Source organism: Hermetia illucens, chromosome 2 (assembly GCF_905115235.1).
Source record: "Hermetia illucens chromosome 2, iHerIll2.2.curated.20191125, whole genome shotgun sequence".
Classification (NCBI taxonomy): Eukaryota; Metazoa; Arthropoda; class Insecta; order Diptera; family Stratiomyidae; genus Hermetia; species Hermetia illucens.
Genome location: NC_051850.1, coordinates 29,024,430 through 29,041,204, shown reverse-complemented (window position 1 = coordinate 29,041,204; position 16,775 = coordinate 29,024,430). Strand labels below are relative to the sequence as shown.

General features: G+C 42.9%; 1 protein-coding gene across 1 annotated transcript; it reads right to left on the bottom strand.

The window, feature by feature from the left end:
- Nucleotides 1–820: 820 nt before the first annotated feature.
- LOC119648238 (charged multivesicular body protein 1b) lies at nucleotides 821–13,165 on the bottom strand. Its single transcript, XM_038049867.1, has 4 exons — nucleotides 13,058–13,165; nucleotides 12,941–12,979; nucleotides 1,311–1,776; nucleotides 821–1,245 (listed from the first exon to the last, which is right to left on the bottom strand). Exons 2-4 carry the CDS (start codon nucleotides 12,960–12,962, stop codon nucleotides 1,122–1,124), a joined length of 612 nt encoding a protein of 203 aa, XP_037905795.1. The 5' UTR covers nucleotides 12,963–12,979; nucleotides 13,058–13,165; the 3' UTR covers nucleotides 821–1,121.
- Nucleotides 13,166–16,775: the final 3,610 nt, after the last annotated feature.

The following is a 16,775-nucleotide window of genomic DNA, read 5'->3' as shown; positions in this document are numbered from 1 at the left end:
ATTAGGACTTTATACTCAGTGGCGACGTTCTTCAGGCTAGTGGGGTAGTGCAGGGACGCGCTGAATAGTCTGGGTGGAACAAACATAGGAACAAGAGGGCTGACGGGCTTGCTAGGTGGGGCGTTGCTCTTGGCAGTCAGTGGGCCATTGAGGTAGGGTAGGTAGATACTCTACCGTGTAATGAAACTCGGGGTCCACCACTACCCTTCAGAGTCCAAGCAAACCAGGATGAAGAAGGAAGGAAGGAAGGAAGCAACCTCCAAGAAAGCCAATACTAAATTACAAGCTGCAAACTCTTACTTTGAACCTGCGTGGCTTTTTATATATTGTTTTTTTTATAAATGTCACTCAATAAATAAACCTTAAAGCTGCAGGATTTTGAGTGAGGTGAAAGCTTGCCACTTGTTTTCCCATCCTACAAGTCTAACTTGCATAATATTGCAGGAAATTGAATGGTGTCCACTTAACCATGTCTTGCCTTATTGGTTTATAATTTTCAACTTTTTGGACCTAGGAACACAACGATATGTAACGATGGAACCCTTTGTCCGCAATTCGCTCTTGATAATTCCTTCCTGCCATCAAAAAGCTCTCGATTGGTTTCGAAGAATTTATTTCGAAAGTTGGAAATTACGAGTGGATAAAGTCCTGATGTAGTAAACTTGAACCGAGTTCCTTTTTTGCTGATAAGACAATGAAATACCTTTGGAAGAATTTTTTCACTGAGTCAAATAAAATATATTAGAATATGAAGATTACGAGCTAATTCTATTTACCAAACGATATAAACACCGCTCGTCCAAAATTAAAAATTACAAAATGTAAAAATAGCATTCTATATTCATTTTTCACTTGCTCGCACGAAGCAGCGTTAATACATTCGATATATACATTTTCCTTTTAAAATATAAAGTTAAGAGATTGACATTAGCTGTTTGTTTTAACACCAAGCCGTGAACGACCCTCAGTAGAGTTGCCGGATTCGATACTAGAATGTTTTCGTGACAATTAAAAGCATTTTGTTTTTGGAAATTTCAAATTCTTCTTAATTTAAATAACATAACAAAAATACAGTGGAGTTGTTCTTCTTCAATCGAAGGCTCTAAGGTGAAGCTTAGGCTCTACTCTGCCTGCCGTAGTCGGGCCAGGCGTTGAGTTAGTTCGTCCTGTTCCTGTGAGACTTGTGTCGAGGCACCAATTGTCGATGTTTGAGGTCCGCTTGGTAGTTCCATGTTTAGTTCAAGACTGTAGATGAGGAGAGAAAATGTGAGTGAAGTGCTGTCGATTTGAAAGGTCTTATCTATACTCACCCTGCTTCATCTGCTACTTGCTGCAACAGGTTGTCCACATCTGCTTGTGGTACGGCAGTTGTGGTAGTCTGAGACATTGTATTTTCCATGTATGAACTTTGTACGTCCAAATCTTCGAATTGTTGTTCAAATCTATCCATGAGGGATGACATTTTCTCTAGATTCATACCTTTCATGGCGGCATCCATTGCTTTTACAACACCTGCCATAGAATTGGTAACTTTTCTTGTGGTTAGAGCGGACTGGACACGACTTGCAACAGCATCAACTCTCGCCGCCATTCGTAGATAGTTCAGCGCTTGACTTTTCTGTCGTATTGCATTCTCTGCGTGTATTCGAGCCACGTCCATGTTACCTTTTTGGATGGCCTTTTTCACTTTAGCCTGTTCGAGTTTTTCCTCTTTTTCGCATTTTTTGGAACTTCGTTCCAGATCCTTCACCGCAAATTTGAGGTTGAAGAGATGTTCTTGATAGTGGAATGTAGTTAAGGAAAATAATAATTGATTATATGAACTCGCAGTTTCAGCTTTCTAATTGTACTTCTGCACTTCGACATACGATGACGAATGATATAAAGCTGATGAGCGAGTATATTGATTTGTGAAAAATAAATTTTGAATTTACGATTGATGGTAGCCGTAAACATTTATGACGATTACAGTTTGCATACAAAATACTTTTATTGTGGATAAAATTAACAACTTTTAATGATGATAGGTCAGGTCTGGCGGAGTAACAAAACAAACTGATACAAAAGACAAACACATAAAAAGCTTATAATAGACATAAAAAAGACGTCATTGCAGATTATAGCATTAAAACCTGAGTAGTTTACTGAAATATTCTCTTCTCTGCCTGCCTTATGCCTTTGCTACATTGAAATAAATTCCCAGAATAATTGGGAGTGCATTTCTAGTGAACGGCGGATCTATATCATCTTTCCGTGTCCTTCGACATATGAAGAGCTTAGTTGCCCATTTGATGGCTTTTCTATAAATCCCTGCAGATTAGCAAACTAGCTTTCGGTCTTTCCTTATTTGAGGGGTATCCTATTACCAAACAGTACATACAAACGCATCAAGCGAAAGAAAAAATTGGATACGTAAGGCACAGCGCAATGACTAAGCTAGCCGTTGGGGACCGTAGCTTACGTTAGAAGGATGAAAACAGATGAACCGCGAATTAGGCCAGAAGGGCCGGAGCGTAAAGAAAATTCTCAGTGGGGCATAGCTGAATAGTACTACGTTGCTCACTACAAACGACTTGAACAGTAGTGCGCTGAAAATACTTCGCTTTGATCGATCGAAAGCGCGGCACATGGCAATGGGAAGGGATAAACCAAAGAGATCAAGGAAATCCAGGAACTTGACGCAATCGAACTTTTACCATTTCCAGCAAAGACCCTGAATCTTACTCTACTCCTACTAGTGAAACATTTGGCACTAATGAGAGGTTGAATATACGCGGAAGTTGTTAAAGTAACAATGATCTCATTTTTACAGACTGTGGGGCTTGAAAAGTGGTCGAGTAGAATAATGCACGTATTCACGTATGGTGAGCAATCTCCCTTGATATTAGCAATTGAATATTTTGTGGATGTCTACCCAATTTCACAACAAAAAAAAAATTGTAAAAGTGCTTGAAAGTACGTCTGGAATAATATCTGTGCTAACTCACTTCATGTCGTTTTGACGCGAACGTTTCAGCTATTCCAACCAACTATCCTTCCTGGCTTCCCAAAGTAATATATAAGAACCTTTGAACTGCAGTAATAACCCTTCCAATCGAAGCGACAGAAGTGTGACAAGAGTGGAAGAACAAGGGCTACTTAAGAAGTTCGGGGTGATCCTAAAAAAAATGGAGACTGCTACCATCGTCCAGCGAAACATCTCCATGGATGTCAAAAATGGCATAATGAAGATGGAAGAACTGCTACAACTTATTGCACACCAGCGAAACTCCAGGATGGCAGCCGAAGTGCAGCTAATGGAAAAGCACATATCTAGTGCGGCGCCTACTTGCACAAAATGTTGTGCCCTCAGTTTGACGGAGGGGAAATAAAAAAACGTGAGTGAGGGATGAGGGGAAAACAGCGGGGATCGGCCGACGAGGGCATAGCGGGAGGGATTCCGTGAGGTGATAACCAAGCGGATAAAGCAGCGTCGAAAACAAAAGAAAATTCAGCAACAACATTGTAACAAATTTAAAGTCAACTGCGACGGCAACATCAGCGTCAAAGAAAAAGGGAACGGACAAACCGCTCTCAGAGGCCATTCTCATTAAGTCGAACGAAGGAAGATCTTTCGCGGAAGTTCTTTAAGAAGCCCGCGACAAGGTCAAACCAGAAGATGCGGGGGTAGATGTTAAATCTATCGGGCGGACCCGAACTGGCGATATACTTGTGAAACTTGGGTCAAAAACCGATAGGGAGAGTACGTTTTGCGAGGCACTCCAGAGCATTCTAGGCAAGAAACCACTAGTTTCCAGCCTAGGCCCTATGTACAGCCTTGAAATAAGGGATCTAGATTGTTTCACTAATACGGAAGAGGTGGAGGAAACGATGAAAAGATATTGTCCAAATGTGAGCATCTTTGAAGTGGTAGTTACGTCTGTCAACTATAGAGGACAAAATTGGCAATTGTCACTGTCCCTGAAAAGAGAGCGAGCCAACTACTCTATTGCGGGAAAATAAAGATCCGACATTCCGACGCCCTGATTGCGAAAGCACTATCCCTGATGTAACTTTTGCTACCAAGTCGTTAAAGTCAGCGATCCATAGATGGGAAGTACTGGAAGATTTCACGGTTAATGATCACCTTCAAAGTGACAAATGGTTTTTCCCAATGTTTTGCCGTCCGACAAACACCTACCGGGGTGAACATCGGGAAAATTTGTCCAAACTCTCTCAAGAGGGATAAATCAGCAAGACCCAGGCGCAAATAGAAGGGGAGCTAATCAACGACGTAAACAGAGAGCCATGGGACCTCAAGTAGAAGCCGGTTTCCAAAAAAATCGGTGCCCATCGGTCACCGTGTTTTGTGAAAGCAGCGAAGATGGAAGAAATCGTACAGGTCCTTTTTCCTTCCTATCCCAGGCGAACTGGCGCTGTCGATGAAGGACTGAGTAGTGAGGAATGCACACTCTTGACTGCAAAGGAGCTAGAGGAGGCAGTCCTGTCCAGGACAAAAAAGGCCCGAGCCCGGACCGGACGGTATTCGCAGCGAAGTGTTGAAACTCGTATATAAATACAAGCGGGGCTTGTTACTCAGCGCATTTAACGCAAGTTTGACAGCATGTGTTTTCCCCTCCCACTTGAAAGTTGCGAAAGTAGTGCTGATAAGCAAGGGCAAAAGCAACCAGAAGCGCCGTCAGCGTATCGTCCACTCAGTATGTAGGACACCGCGGAGAAGCTGCTTGAGAAGCTCATCAAGCCACGACTGACTCACGCAATACATGCTGCAATAGAATACTCACCAGCACAATATGGTTTTAGAGCGAGCGATCCACAATTAATGCCATTGAGAAAGTGGTCCAAACGGTAAACCTGGCTGAGACCCACAGTCGCCACTGTCGGTGAGTAGTGCTCCTTGCTACCCTCGATATAAGAAACGTTAAGTGGTTTCACATGCTCGAGGCTCTGGAGAATCCTTTTTATACTCCAAGCTACCTATTTCGGTAGTTGACAGACTATTTAAAGGACCGTGTCCTACTCTGCGAGACCCGTGAAGGACAGCGCAGAGTGAAGGTGACATCGAAGACAGCTCAGGAATTTATCCTTGATCCGGACCTTCCGAACACCTTATACGGTAGCCTTCTATGACTCGAAATGCTGCATAAGTCCAGAATATCCCCAGAATTCTCGCTGAAGTTGGAGAAAGCGAGCATTCCGAGAGGACTCGACATCGTTATCAAAGAGCTGGTGCACATTCCAGAAACCAATTCAAACTCCTTTTCGAGTCCTTCGAAAGAATGTTTGAAAATTTCGCCATCTGATTTTCTCCGTGTGGTGGTTTAAGGTGTAGCGTCCCCTTAGAATTAACCAGGGCATAAAAGCCCTTCTAGGGATTTCATATTCCGCTTTGTAACGAAAATATCGTTCTAAATGTGTCGGGTTCTATCGTCTGAAGGCAGGACTTCAAATTTCCCCATTCGGCTCTGTAAATGTTTGCAGCTTCACATCTCAGAAAAGATTTGAGGGTGAATGGCCTAATGCCAAATGCTGGTCCTGCTCCTACCGTTGTCGCTCCAATCTTTTAGCCCCCTCATTGTCAGCGACGGGACTTATATCGGGAATGTTTCGGTCAGTCGGCCAAATTTTACCAGCAGTTGGCTTGATGTGTGGTACTAGTGTTGAAAATGGTGTTTGATTGATAATGTAGTTCTCTTTGTTCCAGTAATACTTTCTGCTGTTAGCAAAGTACAGTCTAGATCCCCAGATGATGCATGCATGACTTCTTTATGTGTTTAAGTTGGAAGTCCACAGGTTTTACCTATCGCAGTCCTATAGTATCAAGAAATCTGTAGGGTTTCTGATATTGCTCTTGATTATGATTGTTGTTAACAATTGGATTTCGAACTCTGATACGGCGGGTTGTGTGAAAGTGCCTCACCTAATGTTCCTAGTGGACCTAACTAATTTAGCCTGTCTAGCGTTCATCGAGAGTCCGTTACGAAGACGCCAATTGTGGATTATCTACAGAGTTGCGCCCGCAAATGCTTGGTCAGCCCCTAAGACATCTTGTCTAAACAAACTTCCGTCTGACAATAGTGATCTATGATTTGAACTACTACGAGAAACTGTACAATCAGATCTATAATGCTTTGAGAATGCCGAGAAGGTTGCAATGGGAATCCTAGATATCTGAGGAAGGACATCGACCATATCCCAAGCAATCGTTGTACGGCGTCCAGGCAGGCCATTTCAAAACAAAGTTTCTATAGCGGAACCTCAATTATTGCAACCAAGTCGCATAATAATCAAAGTATTTTCACATATAGCCGTCGATTCAAAAAGGCCGATTTGGATCTGACCGACAAGGACCGTTAAAATCGGCCCAGGAAAGTTAAGGACCACGAATTGGAGGCTCTTTTGGACGAGGACGATACTCAAACGCAGAAAATGCTCGCCAAGCAATTAGGTGTTTCCCAACAAACCGTTTCCATGCGTCTACGTGCAATGGGTAAGGTTCAAAAGATTGGAAAATGGGTGCCGCATGAATTGAACCAAAACTCATACGAAATCTTGCTTGCTAGACATAAAAGAAAGATGTTTTTTCATCGGATTGTGACTGGCGACGAAAAGTAAATTTATTTAGAAAACTACTTAGAAACGATCAAGTGGAGACACTACCCCACCCCGCTTATTCACCAGATCTGGCCTCATCCGAATATCATCTGTTTTCATCGATGGGCCACTCGCTCGCTTATTCTTACGCAGACGTCCGAAAATGGCTTGATGAGTGGTTTGTTTCGAAGGATCAAAAATTTTATGGGCGTGGTATCCATAAATTACCCAAGAGAGATGGAAAAAATGTGTAGATAGCAAGGGCCAGTATTTGGAATAAAGTTTTTTTTTTAAATCCTATAAAAAAGATGTGTTTTTCTTAAGCGGATTTAAGCTTGTGCACCTGGTACACTAAAAGTCTTTCCTGCTTATCATAAGAGGCGACTAAAAGGGATAGAAAGGAAGAAAGAATTTCTTAAGAAGGGTATTTGCAGATCTTCATACAAGTAGAGGTCTTCGCCATTTCACGTGGTCTCGAAACCCAATCGCGAATGGAGACTTTGTGGCGGTTACAGACTTCTAAATGCCCAAACCGATACCCTATCCCATTCATCCACACCTGTGCGCTCTATCGCAGTGCCGACCTCGAACTTAGTCAAGATACACCATGAAATCGCTCCCAAAACATTCCGAAACCGATTTTTTTGAGTTTACTAACCTGACTTTTGGACTGTACAATGCGGCACAAGACCTTCACCCTTCCACTCTGTGCTACGAAACGCCCACTTTCGTTTCGTTTATTTCCATGATGTTCTGACTGCATCTTCCTCTGCGTCCGAGCATTTAGCACATCCCGAGTGCATTTTCCAACGTCTCCTTGAATACTCAGCATCGAGAAATGCATAATCTGGCAACCGTAGGGTAGATTCAAGTATCTTGACCCTGTCATATTGGAGGCTTGCTCCAGGATAAATTCCAGAATCCAATTAATAAAAAACATGATGGTGTATGGCAAAAGTAAAAAATAAACAGTTCGACCGCATGTGGAAAGAAAAAAGTTCCTTGGACCAGTGACCCCGGCGCTGGCTCCACCTGTTGTCAGGGATCTGTCAGTGTATCAGATAATCAGTTGCTAGTTTAAGCCATAAGTGACTGCACCGAAAAGAAACTTCTCACTTGGCCAATTAAACTTAAAGCATTCATACTAGGCGAGCGGGTATCAGCCGGTCTTAGTTTTGACATTTGTTAGAAAGGTGGGCAGTGCGGGGGGTTGAAAGTGATCTTTTCTTTAAGGGGGGCATGCTGAGAAACTGGTGGTCAAAGGGTAGTATAGGTCCCGGCGCGAAACGTGGATTGGTACCCACGATGGAGCATAAAACCTGGGAAATGCCTGCTGAACCAACACCAACAGCTCTACTACCAAACCCTATCTCCACCTCCACGTGGTGACCGCTGGGAGCTCTTTCTTGACGAAAAGCTGCAGACGGAGAAGGATGAAGGCGAGTCTCCCGCGCCTAAAAACGGGACAAATTGTACCAACTGGTCCTCCAGGTTGGGGGTTGGGTAGGGCTGACAACCCTACACGGAAAACAACTTGTTACGAAGCCGCAACAGGAGCCTCGGATAGGACGGATTTTAAAACGGCGGACCCGGCAACGAAAAAGGAACAACGATTTGCGCATTTTCTCATGGAACGTGCTAGCCGATACCCTGTCCCAATATAGGGCTGATGTAACAGCGTTGCAAGAGATGCGATGGACAGGGACCGGTTTCCTGGAGAAGAGCCACTACACCATATATTATAGCGGTCATCCAGTAAACCATGTGCTCGGAGTAGGTTTCTTAGTCAGCCAAAAAATGAAACCTGCTGTTATCGGCTTTGAAAGCATAAGCGAACGGCTATGCACTCTCCGCTTGCGAGGCAAGTTTAGAAATATAAGCCTCATAAACGTTCACGCCCCTACAGAGGAGACTGCAGAGTCGGAGAAGGATACCTTCTACGAGGCAGTAGAAAGAACCCTCGAAGCCTGTCCCAGATATGATATCAAAATCATACTTGGGGATTTTAACAGCCAAGTAGGGAAGGAGCCCGTATTCAGGCGATACGTTGGCTCCCATAGCTTACACGAAAAAACAAATGATAACGGACTGCGGACTATTCAATTAGCAGGGTCACACGAAATGGTTGTTGGAAGTACCTGGTTTGCGCGGAAAGCGGTCCACAAACATACGTGGGCGTCTCCAGACGGGACCACTTTCAACCAAATTGACCACGTGTTGATCGAACGCCGCCACCTCTCAGCCTTGATGAATGTCAGAACATATAGGGGGGCCAATATAGACTCGGATCACTATCTCGTTGGCATGGTGCTCCGAGCTCGAATAACAATACCACCTAGAATCCCCTCTGACAATCAGGTGAGAGTGGACACTGAAGCCATCCACAACACAACCCTCCGCGACACCTATAAGAGGGAAATGGATGCCGCAATAACCGCAGTCAACAGAGGACCTGGAGATGAAGCATCAACTAATGATCTTCACAACCACCTGAAGAACGTTATCATGGATACGGCCACAAATATACTTGGCCCCAGCCGCAAAAGGAGTCGGAACGGCTGGTTTGACGATGAATGTAAGCTAGCAACGGAACGGAAGAATGCCGCATACCGAGTAAAGTTGCATTCTCAAAGAACGCGGGCACGCGCAGAGACTTATCACGAACTCCGTCGAGCGGAGAAGCGACTTCACAGACGGAAAAAGGAAGCATGGGAGAACCAACAAGTCTGTGAACTAGAAAAGTATAGGGAGCAACCGCACCAGGCGCGGAAGTTTTACCAACAAGTCAGCAGGATGAAGCCTTATACACCTCGATGCTCATCCTGCCGAGACAAAGAGGGAAATCTGATTTCCGACAGAATGGGCATATTAGAGCGATGGGTTGAGTACTTTGATGAGCTACTGAACAACCAGAACATCGGCGAGTTGGAGGTCCCGCCAACTGAAAACGACGGACAAATACTGCCACCACCAAGTTTAGGAGAAACAGTCCGTGCAATTCATCGGCTAAAAAATCATAAGTCGCCAGGAGCCGATGGAATTACAGCCGAATTGGTTAAATATGAAGGCGACCAGTTACACCAAGTGGTTCATCAACTTGTGCTCAAGGTATGGGACAGCGAATCAATGCCTGACGATTGGCAACGAGGCATAATCTGTCTCATACATAAAAAGGGAGATATCACACAGTGCAGCAATTATAGAGGTATCACATTGCTGAGTACCATCTATAAGATATTCTCCACTATCTTGCTAGGCCGGATAGCCCCATACGCCCAGAACATCATTGGCCCATACCAAAGAGGCTTCACGCCAGGCAAATCAGCAACAGATCAGATTTTCTCTCTGCGGCAGGCGATGGAAAAACTGTTGGAATATGGACAACAGTTGCACCATCTGTTCATCGACTTTAAAGCCGCCTATGATAGCATAGCCAGGGTAAAACTGTACACGGCCATGAGAGAATTCGGTATCCCAACGAAATTAATAAGACTGACTAGGCTGACCCTGACCAATGTGCGAGGCCAGATAAAAGCAGCAGGATCACTCTCAAGACCATTCGACATCAACAACGGTCTACGACAAGGGGATGCGCTATCATGCGTCCTCTTTAACCTGGCCCTAGAGAAAGTGATCCGTGATGCTGAGGTGAATGCAAGAGGTACGATCCTCTTCAAGTCCACCCAACTACTGGCCTATGCTGACGATATCGACATCATGGGAAGAACCACCCGAGACGTACAAACTGCCTTCATCCAGATCGAGCAGGCGGCGCGAGACCTTGGGCTGCACATCAATGAAGGCAAGACAAAATATATGGTGGCAACGTCAGCACCGAAGACCAATCAACCAACAACATCAAACCGCACTGGTCAAACACAAACAAGAATAAGGATAGGAGAATACAACTTCGAGACCGTTGACAATTTCTCCTATCTAGGGTCGAAAATCACAACCGATAACAACTACGATGATGAAATCCGCGCACGGTTGTTGTCAGCCAACAGAGCCTATTTCAGCTTACAAAGACTGTTCCACTCGAAACGTCTCACCATAGGGTCAAAGCTCTTACTGTACAAGACTATGATCTTGCCAGTCCTCATGTATTCCTCGGAAACTTGGGTTCTTAGCAAGAAAAATTGCGAACTCTTGGCCGCGTTCGAGAGAAGAATCCTCCGAAGAATTTTTGGCCCCCTACATGAGGATGGACGATTCCGTAGCCTACACAATGACGAAATCTATGAGCGATACCATGACCGTCCGGTTGTGGATAAAATCCGGCTCAATAGGTTACGGTGGGCGGGTCACTTAATCCGTATGGATGAAGATGATCCCACCCGGAAAGTCTATAAGGGCAATATCTATGGTAGGAAAAGAAGACGAGGCAGACCCTGCCTAAGATGGAGCGATGGCGTGGGCCAGGACGCCAGACAGCTTTTAGGGATATCGAATTGGTGGACCTCGGCGCAAAACCGGGATGTCTGGAGTTCCTTATTAAGGCAGGCCTAGACCGGATACCGGTTGTTGCGCCGTTGATGATGATGATGCTGAGAAACTACCCAACCGAAAAATCTGAAAAAAATCAGGAGGCTGCCAATATATGATGCCTGGGCTCCCCAATTAAATTCATCCTACCACCACTGTAGTGATGTAGGCTATAATATAGAGCATGATCTTACCAAATTTGGTGGAAATCGCACTATTACTAACAAAGGTATAATACGTTTGTTAAAAATTTGGCGATGACGCTTTACGGTTTCTTACCAGGGCAGAGGCAAATCGTCAGACGCTGCCTCACCTCTGCTCTGGAAGCAGCGTGACCGAACCCATCACGCAGATGTTGAGTGCTCTTTTATATAATTCGCAGAACACAACATGACTAAGAATCATATTCAGCGCAAATCCGCCTTATTGACTAGAGCTTGGCCAGAGCTGAAAATATTTTTTTTGAGAATTGTGAGGTCCCCCTGCGAATCATATAAAGGAGCACTCAACATCTGCGAGCCGCTTCTGTCAGGGTCGGTCGGCCAGGGCAGAGGTGAGGCAGCGTCTGACGATTTGCCTCTGCTCTGGTAAGAAACCATAAAGCCGCCATCGCCTAATTTTTAGAAAGTTTGGGTGCTAAGCCCTAAACGAGGGGTACGTGGACCAAACAAAAAGAGGGAGTAAGTTTCTCCCCATTTTGTCCGGTCCAGCATTAAGTTGATGCGGACTTAGGACCCCACAATTCTCCAAAAAAATTTGTTGCTTCTTTGCAAATGCAAGACTATGAATGAATATCATCCGAAAGTGGATACTCTCACATAATATATGCATATATTACGTGCTACGTACTAAGAAATAACAAAACCTTTCATACCTGAAGCGTCCAGCTTCCGGTTTCCCGACTTGTTTTCAAATAGCCTCAGATGAGGATTAATGGTAAGAATCGGATAGATCCCTTGCACTCTCGAAGCTGATAGACTTTCTCTAGTGAGTGGGAACGAATTTAATCATCAGAAAGCATACATTTAGCCGTAAAAATGCTAATATATTCTCAACGTATTGCTGCTCGACTTTGTTGGTACAATAAAGAGGTTTTTGACCAATTGTTTTCCTAGGTTCAAGTTGAGGGTAACATTATAGTTAAAGATGAACGCCACAAGCCCCGGCCACCTCTAGCTCCTAAAATAGGGCACTATAAAGCACAGTAACTCTGAAGCAAATATTTTTTTCTGGATCTCTAATCGGACGGAATTATAACGCAACATTAACCTCTTTTGATTGAAGATTTTTCTTCTACATCTTATCAGTGTTCACCTAACTAAAAAAGTTTACGGGAAATAGCTCGTGAGCTAAGGATTTGGTTGAAATGTAGCATCGGAACAATGATGTGATATGAGTCGGGAATTCGAGGATCAGCTGCTTCTTCGTTGGGAAGATAACAGACTTGGAGTAATGCCAGTGAATGACGTCATCCCTGATTGCGGAGATAAGCGATTGTTTATTAATGATCGCGACAGTTCTGAATCATCGTAAATCCACCAAGAAGACATCCAACCACCCTGATAGCCAGCGGATTCACAAGATGCCAATACATTTCAAGGATGCGAGCAAATGACTTTGAAATGTTTTTACTTTCTTGGTTTGCTCCAGACACACTTCTATTGATCCCCTTTCTTATTACCCTAAAACAGGTAGCACTTGCACAAAATCCTAACTTCTAAAAAGCTCTAGATACTGAATAGCTAGAAACTACGACAAATTTACCCTGAAGCCCCAAATTAATGCAAATTTCCACGAAATATACTTTCCTCCAACTGCGTCAACAACAACTCTGACTTCGATTTTTACATAAAAAGGATACTCTCCATAGCCGGCACAGACATATCGTTCCCCAGTTTGACTGATTTTATGAAAAACACGCGGCGAAAGAAAATAAACTTGATTAGTCGAATTTACACGACACAAGGAAGAAATTTACTTTTCCAAAGAGTACGCAAAGCAGCTGAACAGCATGAATCACCGCGAAGTACTTTGGCAATGTTTTGACAAGTGACAGATTGAATGGCGTTTTGGGCGAAGCAAGTGATATCTGCAGTTCAAAGTTGGTATTAGCGAAGCGAAGACACTTTGATGGGATTCTAGCAGTATAAGAGCTCCTGATTGGAATTTTCTGGGATTCGAATTTAGCACCTCTGCCGGGGAAGCACCCATTAACGCCTAAATGGGTTTGAGTCCTTTTCACCGCGTTCATTTGTTTTACATTTTTGTGGATATCCTTAGGTGAGAGTATTGAATGTAGCTTTAACGCTTCACTCGCATAGACATTTTGGTAAATTCGTCAAATAAATCAAAGTCCGTCAGAAGAGCATGAGAAATGTTAAAAATTGTTTGCCTTAGAATTATTAATTAACATAACTTCTTCTGCTGTTTAAAAGAATGTGACAAAGAGGGGAAAACCTATTATTGGATTTTTGTTTAGATCTGCAAACGGAAGATATTAAAGTATGGATTGCGTCGTGTTAAAAGTCCGCGTAAAAATGGCGGGTAAAGTGAAAAACACTTCGTTTGGGATACGTAAGGATGTAATTTAGAAATATGAGCGAACATGAATATTCGTAAGTGCTTGGAACATAACAATTCTGAATTTGTGCAAGTCAGAAGAAGGAATAATAGAAAGTATGAAACCATGAGTTAAAGTGCGCGTAAAAAAAATAGTACACTTTTTTCATAATTTCCTAAACTACTGGATACAGGTTAGTAAGATGTTCTATAAATTGGGCAGGTAGAATAAACACATTTCCATTTGAGAGTATTTTGATATTTAAAACAAGTCGGGAAACCGGAAGCTTGACGCTTCAGGTATAAAAGGTTTTGTGTTTCCCTATGTGAGGAGCATAACGTAGTTCTCCATTGGCTTATAGCATTGACCCGAGATATTGAAATCGCTCAGTTCACCATTGCCAGAACTGAGCGATTTAAGTATCTCGAAGGGCAGGTTACTGCCATTGCTGGAACTCAACGATTTAAATATCTCGAGTTAACGCTATCAGCCAATGGAGAACTGCGTAATGAAATTGTTTCACGCATTAATGCAACCTGGATGAAGTGGCATTCCCCAACTGGTGTTCTTTGTGATCGACGTATCAGCGCACGTTCCAAATCTAAAATTTACTGCAATATCGTCCGTCTGCCACTCTCTATAATTCTGAGTGTTGGCCGACTATAAAGGACAATGAACGACGTCTTCCGGTAATGGGGACGAAGATGTTGCATTGCACTGGTGGCGTGACACGTTTCGATTACGTCTGAAATGAGAATATCCCCGATCGATATGGGTTTGAATCGATCGTGGAAAAACTGCAAGAGAGGCGTTTTCGAATTCAACAACCAGTATTGATCAGAACATCGAAAGCAATGGTAAGCAACCAAAAAGCCGGCCAAAACAATGGTGGCTTGATACGCTGGATGGGGATTTAAAGGTCTCGCGATTACATCCTGATCAGGCATTTGATAAAATAAAATGACGAAACCGATCACCACGAGCCGACCCCGTTTGTGAACTGAAGGCTGAAGAATAAGAAAAAGATGTGAGGAGCGACGAGTGCACGACAGCTCCGTATAATATAGCTAAAAACTCCATTGCCCTCTATTTTTTAGAAAGCGATTTAAATAAATCACTTAATGGAAAGCCCTGTGTTGATAATGGTCAACCTCATACGCTTCACGCCCTCAGGTTAATATTATTAGCGAATGAAAACAATTTAACCAACATCAAATATAAACAAGTCGGGAAACCGGAAGCTGGACGCTTCAGGTACGAAAGGTTTTGTGTATTTCTTAGTACGTAGCACGTAATATATGCATATATTATCTGGGAATATCCACTTTCGGATGATATTGACATTCATAGTCTTGAATTTGCAAAGAAGCGACAATTTTGACGTATTATAACTTTGTTAGTAATAGTGCGATTTCCACCAAACTTGGTAAGATCATGCTCTATGTTATACCCTATATTGTTGTGAAATTTCGCAGTCCTAGCGTGAATTTAAGGGGGGTTCTGAAGCGAATTACTAAAAATTATAGTAATATACTATTATTAACTTTATTTATGCAGATATCAGTGTGGAAGGTATTTCGGAGCCCAGGCACCATATAGTGGCAGCCTCCTGATTTTTTTCAGATTTTTCGGTTTGGTAATTTCTGAGAATGGCCCCCGTAAAGGAATGGTCACTTTCAACCACCCGCACTCCCCACCTTTCCCACAAATGTAAAAACTAAGACCAGCTTCGAAAAGTACTGACCGAGACCTTTAATTTGATACCCCACATGACTATATTTGATGAAAAAAAAATTTACAACCCCCTTTTGCATGTATGGGGACCCCCCCTTAAATTCGAGGTACAAGGATGTAATTCACTGTATGCCTGAGCGTTCACAGTTCCCAGCTTTCCACCAAATTTGGTGTCAATCGCTGCAACCGTCTCCGAGAAAAATGCGTGTGACGGACAGACAGACAGACATACAGACAGACAGACGGACAGACAGACAGACAGTAAACCGATTTTAATAAGGTTTTGTGTTTACACAAAACCTTAAAAAGGGCTAGGGAGAATTAGATTCTTCTTGAATGGAATTTTAGTATTTCACTCGAATTTCAATTATTCTCGTTAATTATGACGTCAGCATCTTATTTGTATGGCTTAGAATGCTGTTAATTAGCACGAAATTGATAAGTTTGAACTGCTATAACTTTCCCACTAATAGTTGGATTTTCATGAAACTTGGCGTGTGTATGCACGAGGCTGTCCTCTATGTCGGTGCTAGTAGTACACTTAGGGGTAACTTAAAGGGAGTTTTTTAGTCTATTTCTAAAAGTTGATAATATACTGTTAGCAAATTTTTTCAGCAGATACCGGAATGGGACATCTCTCGAAGATTAGATTTCACATAAGTGTTTTACAAAAAACCTTAAAAAGGGCTGCAGATAAATAGATTCTTCATAAATGCGACTTTAATATTCCACGGGAATGTCAATTATTCCGGGTAATTATGACGTCAGCATGTGATTTGCATGGCTTTGGAAGTGGTAAATTCGCGCGAAATTGCTAAGTTTGAACTGCTATAACTTTGTCGTCAATTGCCAGATTTCCATGAAATTTAGCACGTATATACCAAATATTGTCCTCTATGCTGGTACGAAATTCGGAAGTCCTAGGATGAACTTAAGGGGGGTTTTTCAGTAAATTTCTAAAAAGTAGTAATATACTATTAGCAAATTTATTTGAGCAGATATCGGAATGGGTAGTTTCCGAAAATGAGTCCTGTCTCACTTCAAGTGCGTACATTTTGACTCCTTACTCACGCACTTTGCAATTTATGCCAAAAGTAATGCCAGTCTCGGAAAGTGCAAATCGAGACCTTTCATTTGATACCCTACACAACTATATCCGGTGAAAAAAATTTTTGAATCCCCCCTTTGCATGTATGGGGAGCCCCCTTTTAAACTCCACCTAAATTTATGCCACTCATTTCATAGTTCCCATCTGTCCACCAAATTTCGTTCGAATCGGTTTAGCCGTTTTGGAGAAAAATGCGTGTGACCGACAGACAGACATTGAATCGATTTTAATAAGGTTTTGTTTTACAAGTAAAAGTGATAGCTCACCTAGAGGAAATAATGGCGAAAAAAACAA

Bases quoted from the DNA above. Each gene is read 5' to 3' on its own strand.
- LOC119648238 (XM_038049867.1), bottom strand. From the start codon at position 12,962: ATGTCTGTGCCGGCTATGGAGA. The intron at 1,777-12,940 runs GTATCCTTTTTA...TCCACTATCAAG, and splicing joins GTCTGTGCCGGCTATGGAGA to AACATCTCTTCAACCTCAAA. The intron at 1,246-1,310 runs GTGAGTATAGAT...CCTCATCTACAG, and splicing joins CAAGTAGCAGATGAAGCAGG to TCTTGAACTAAACATGGAAC.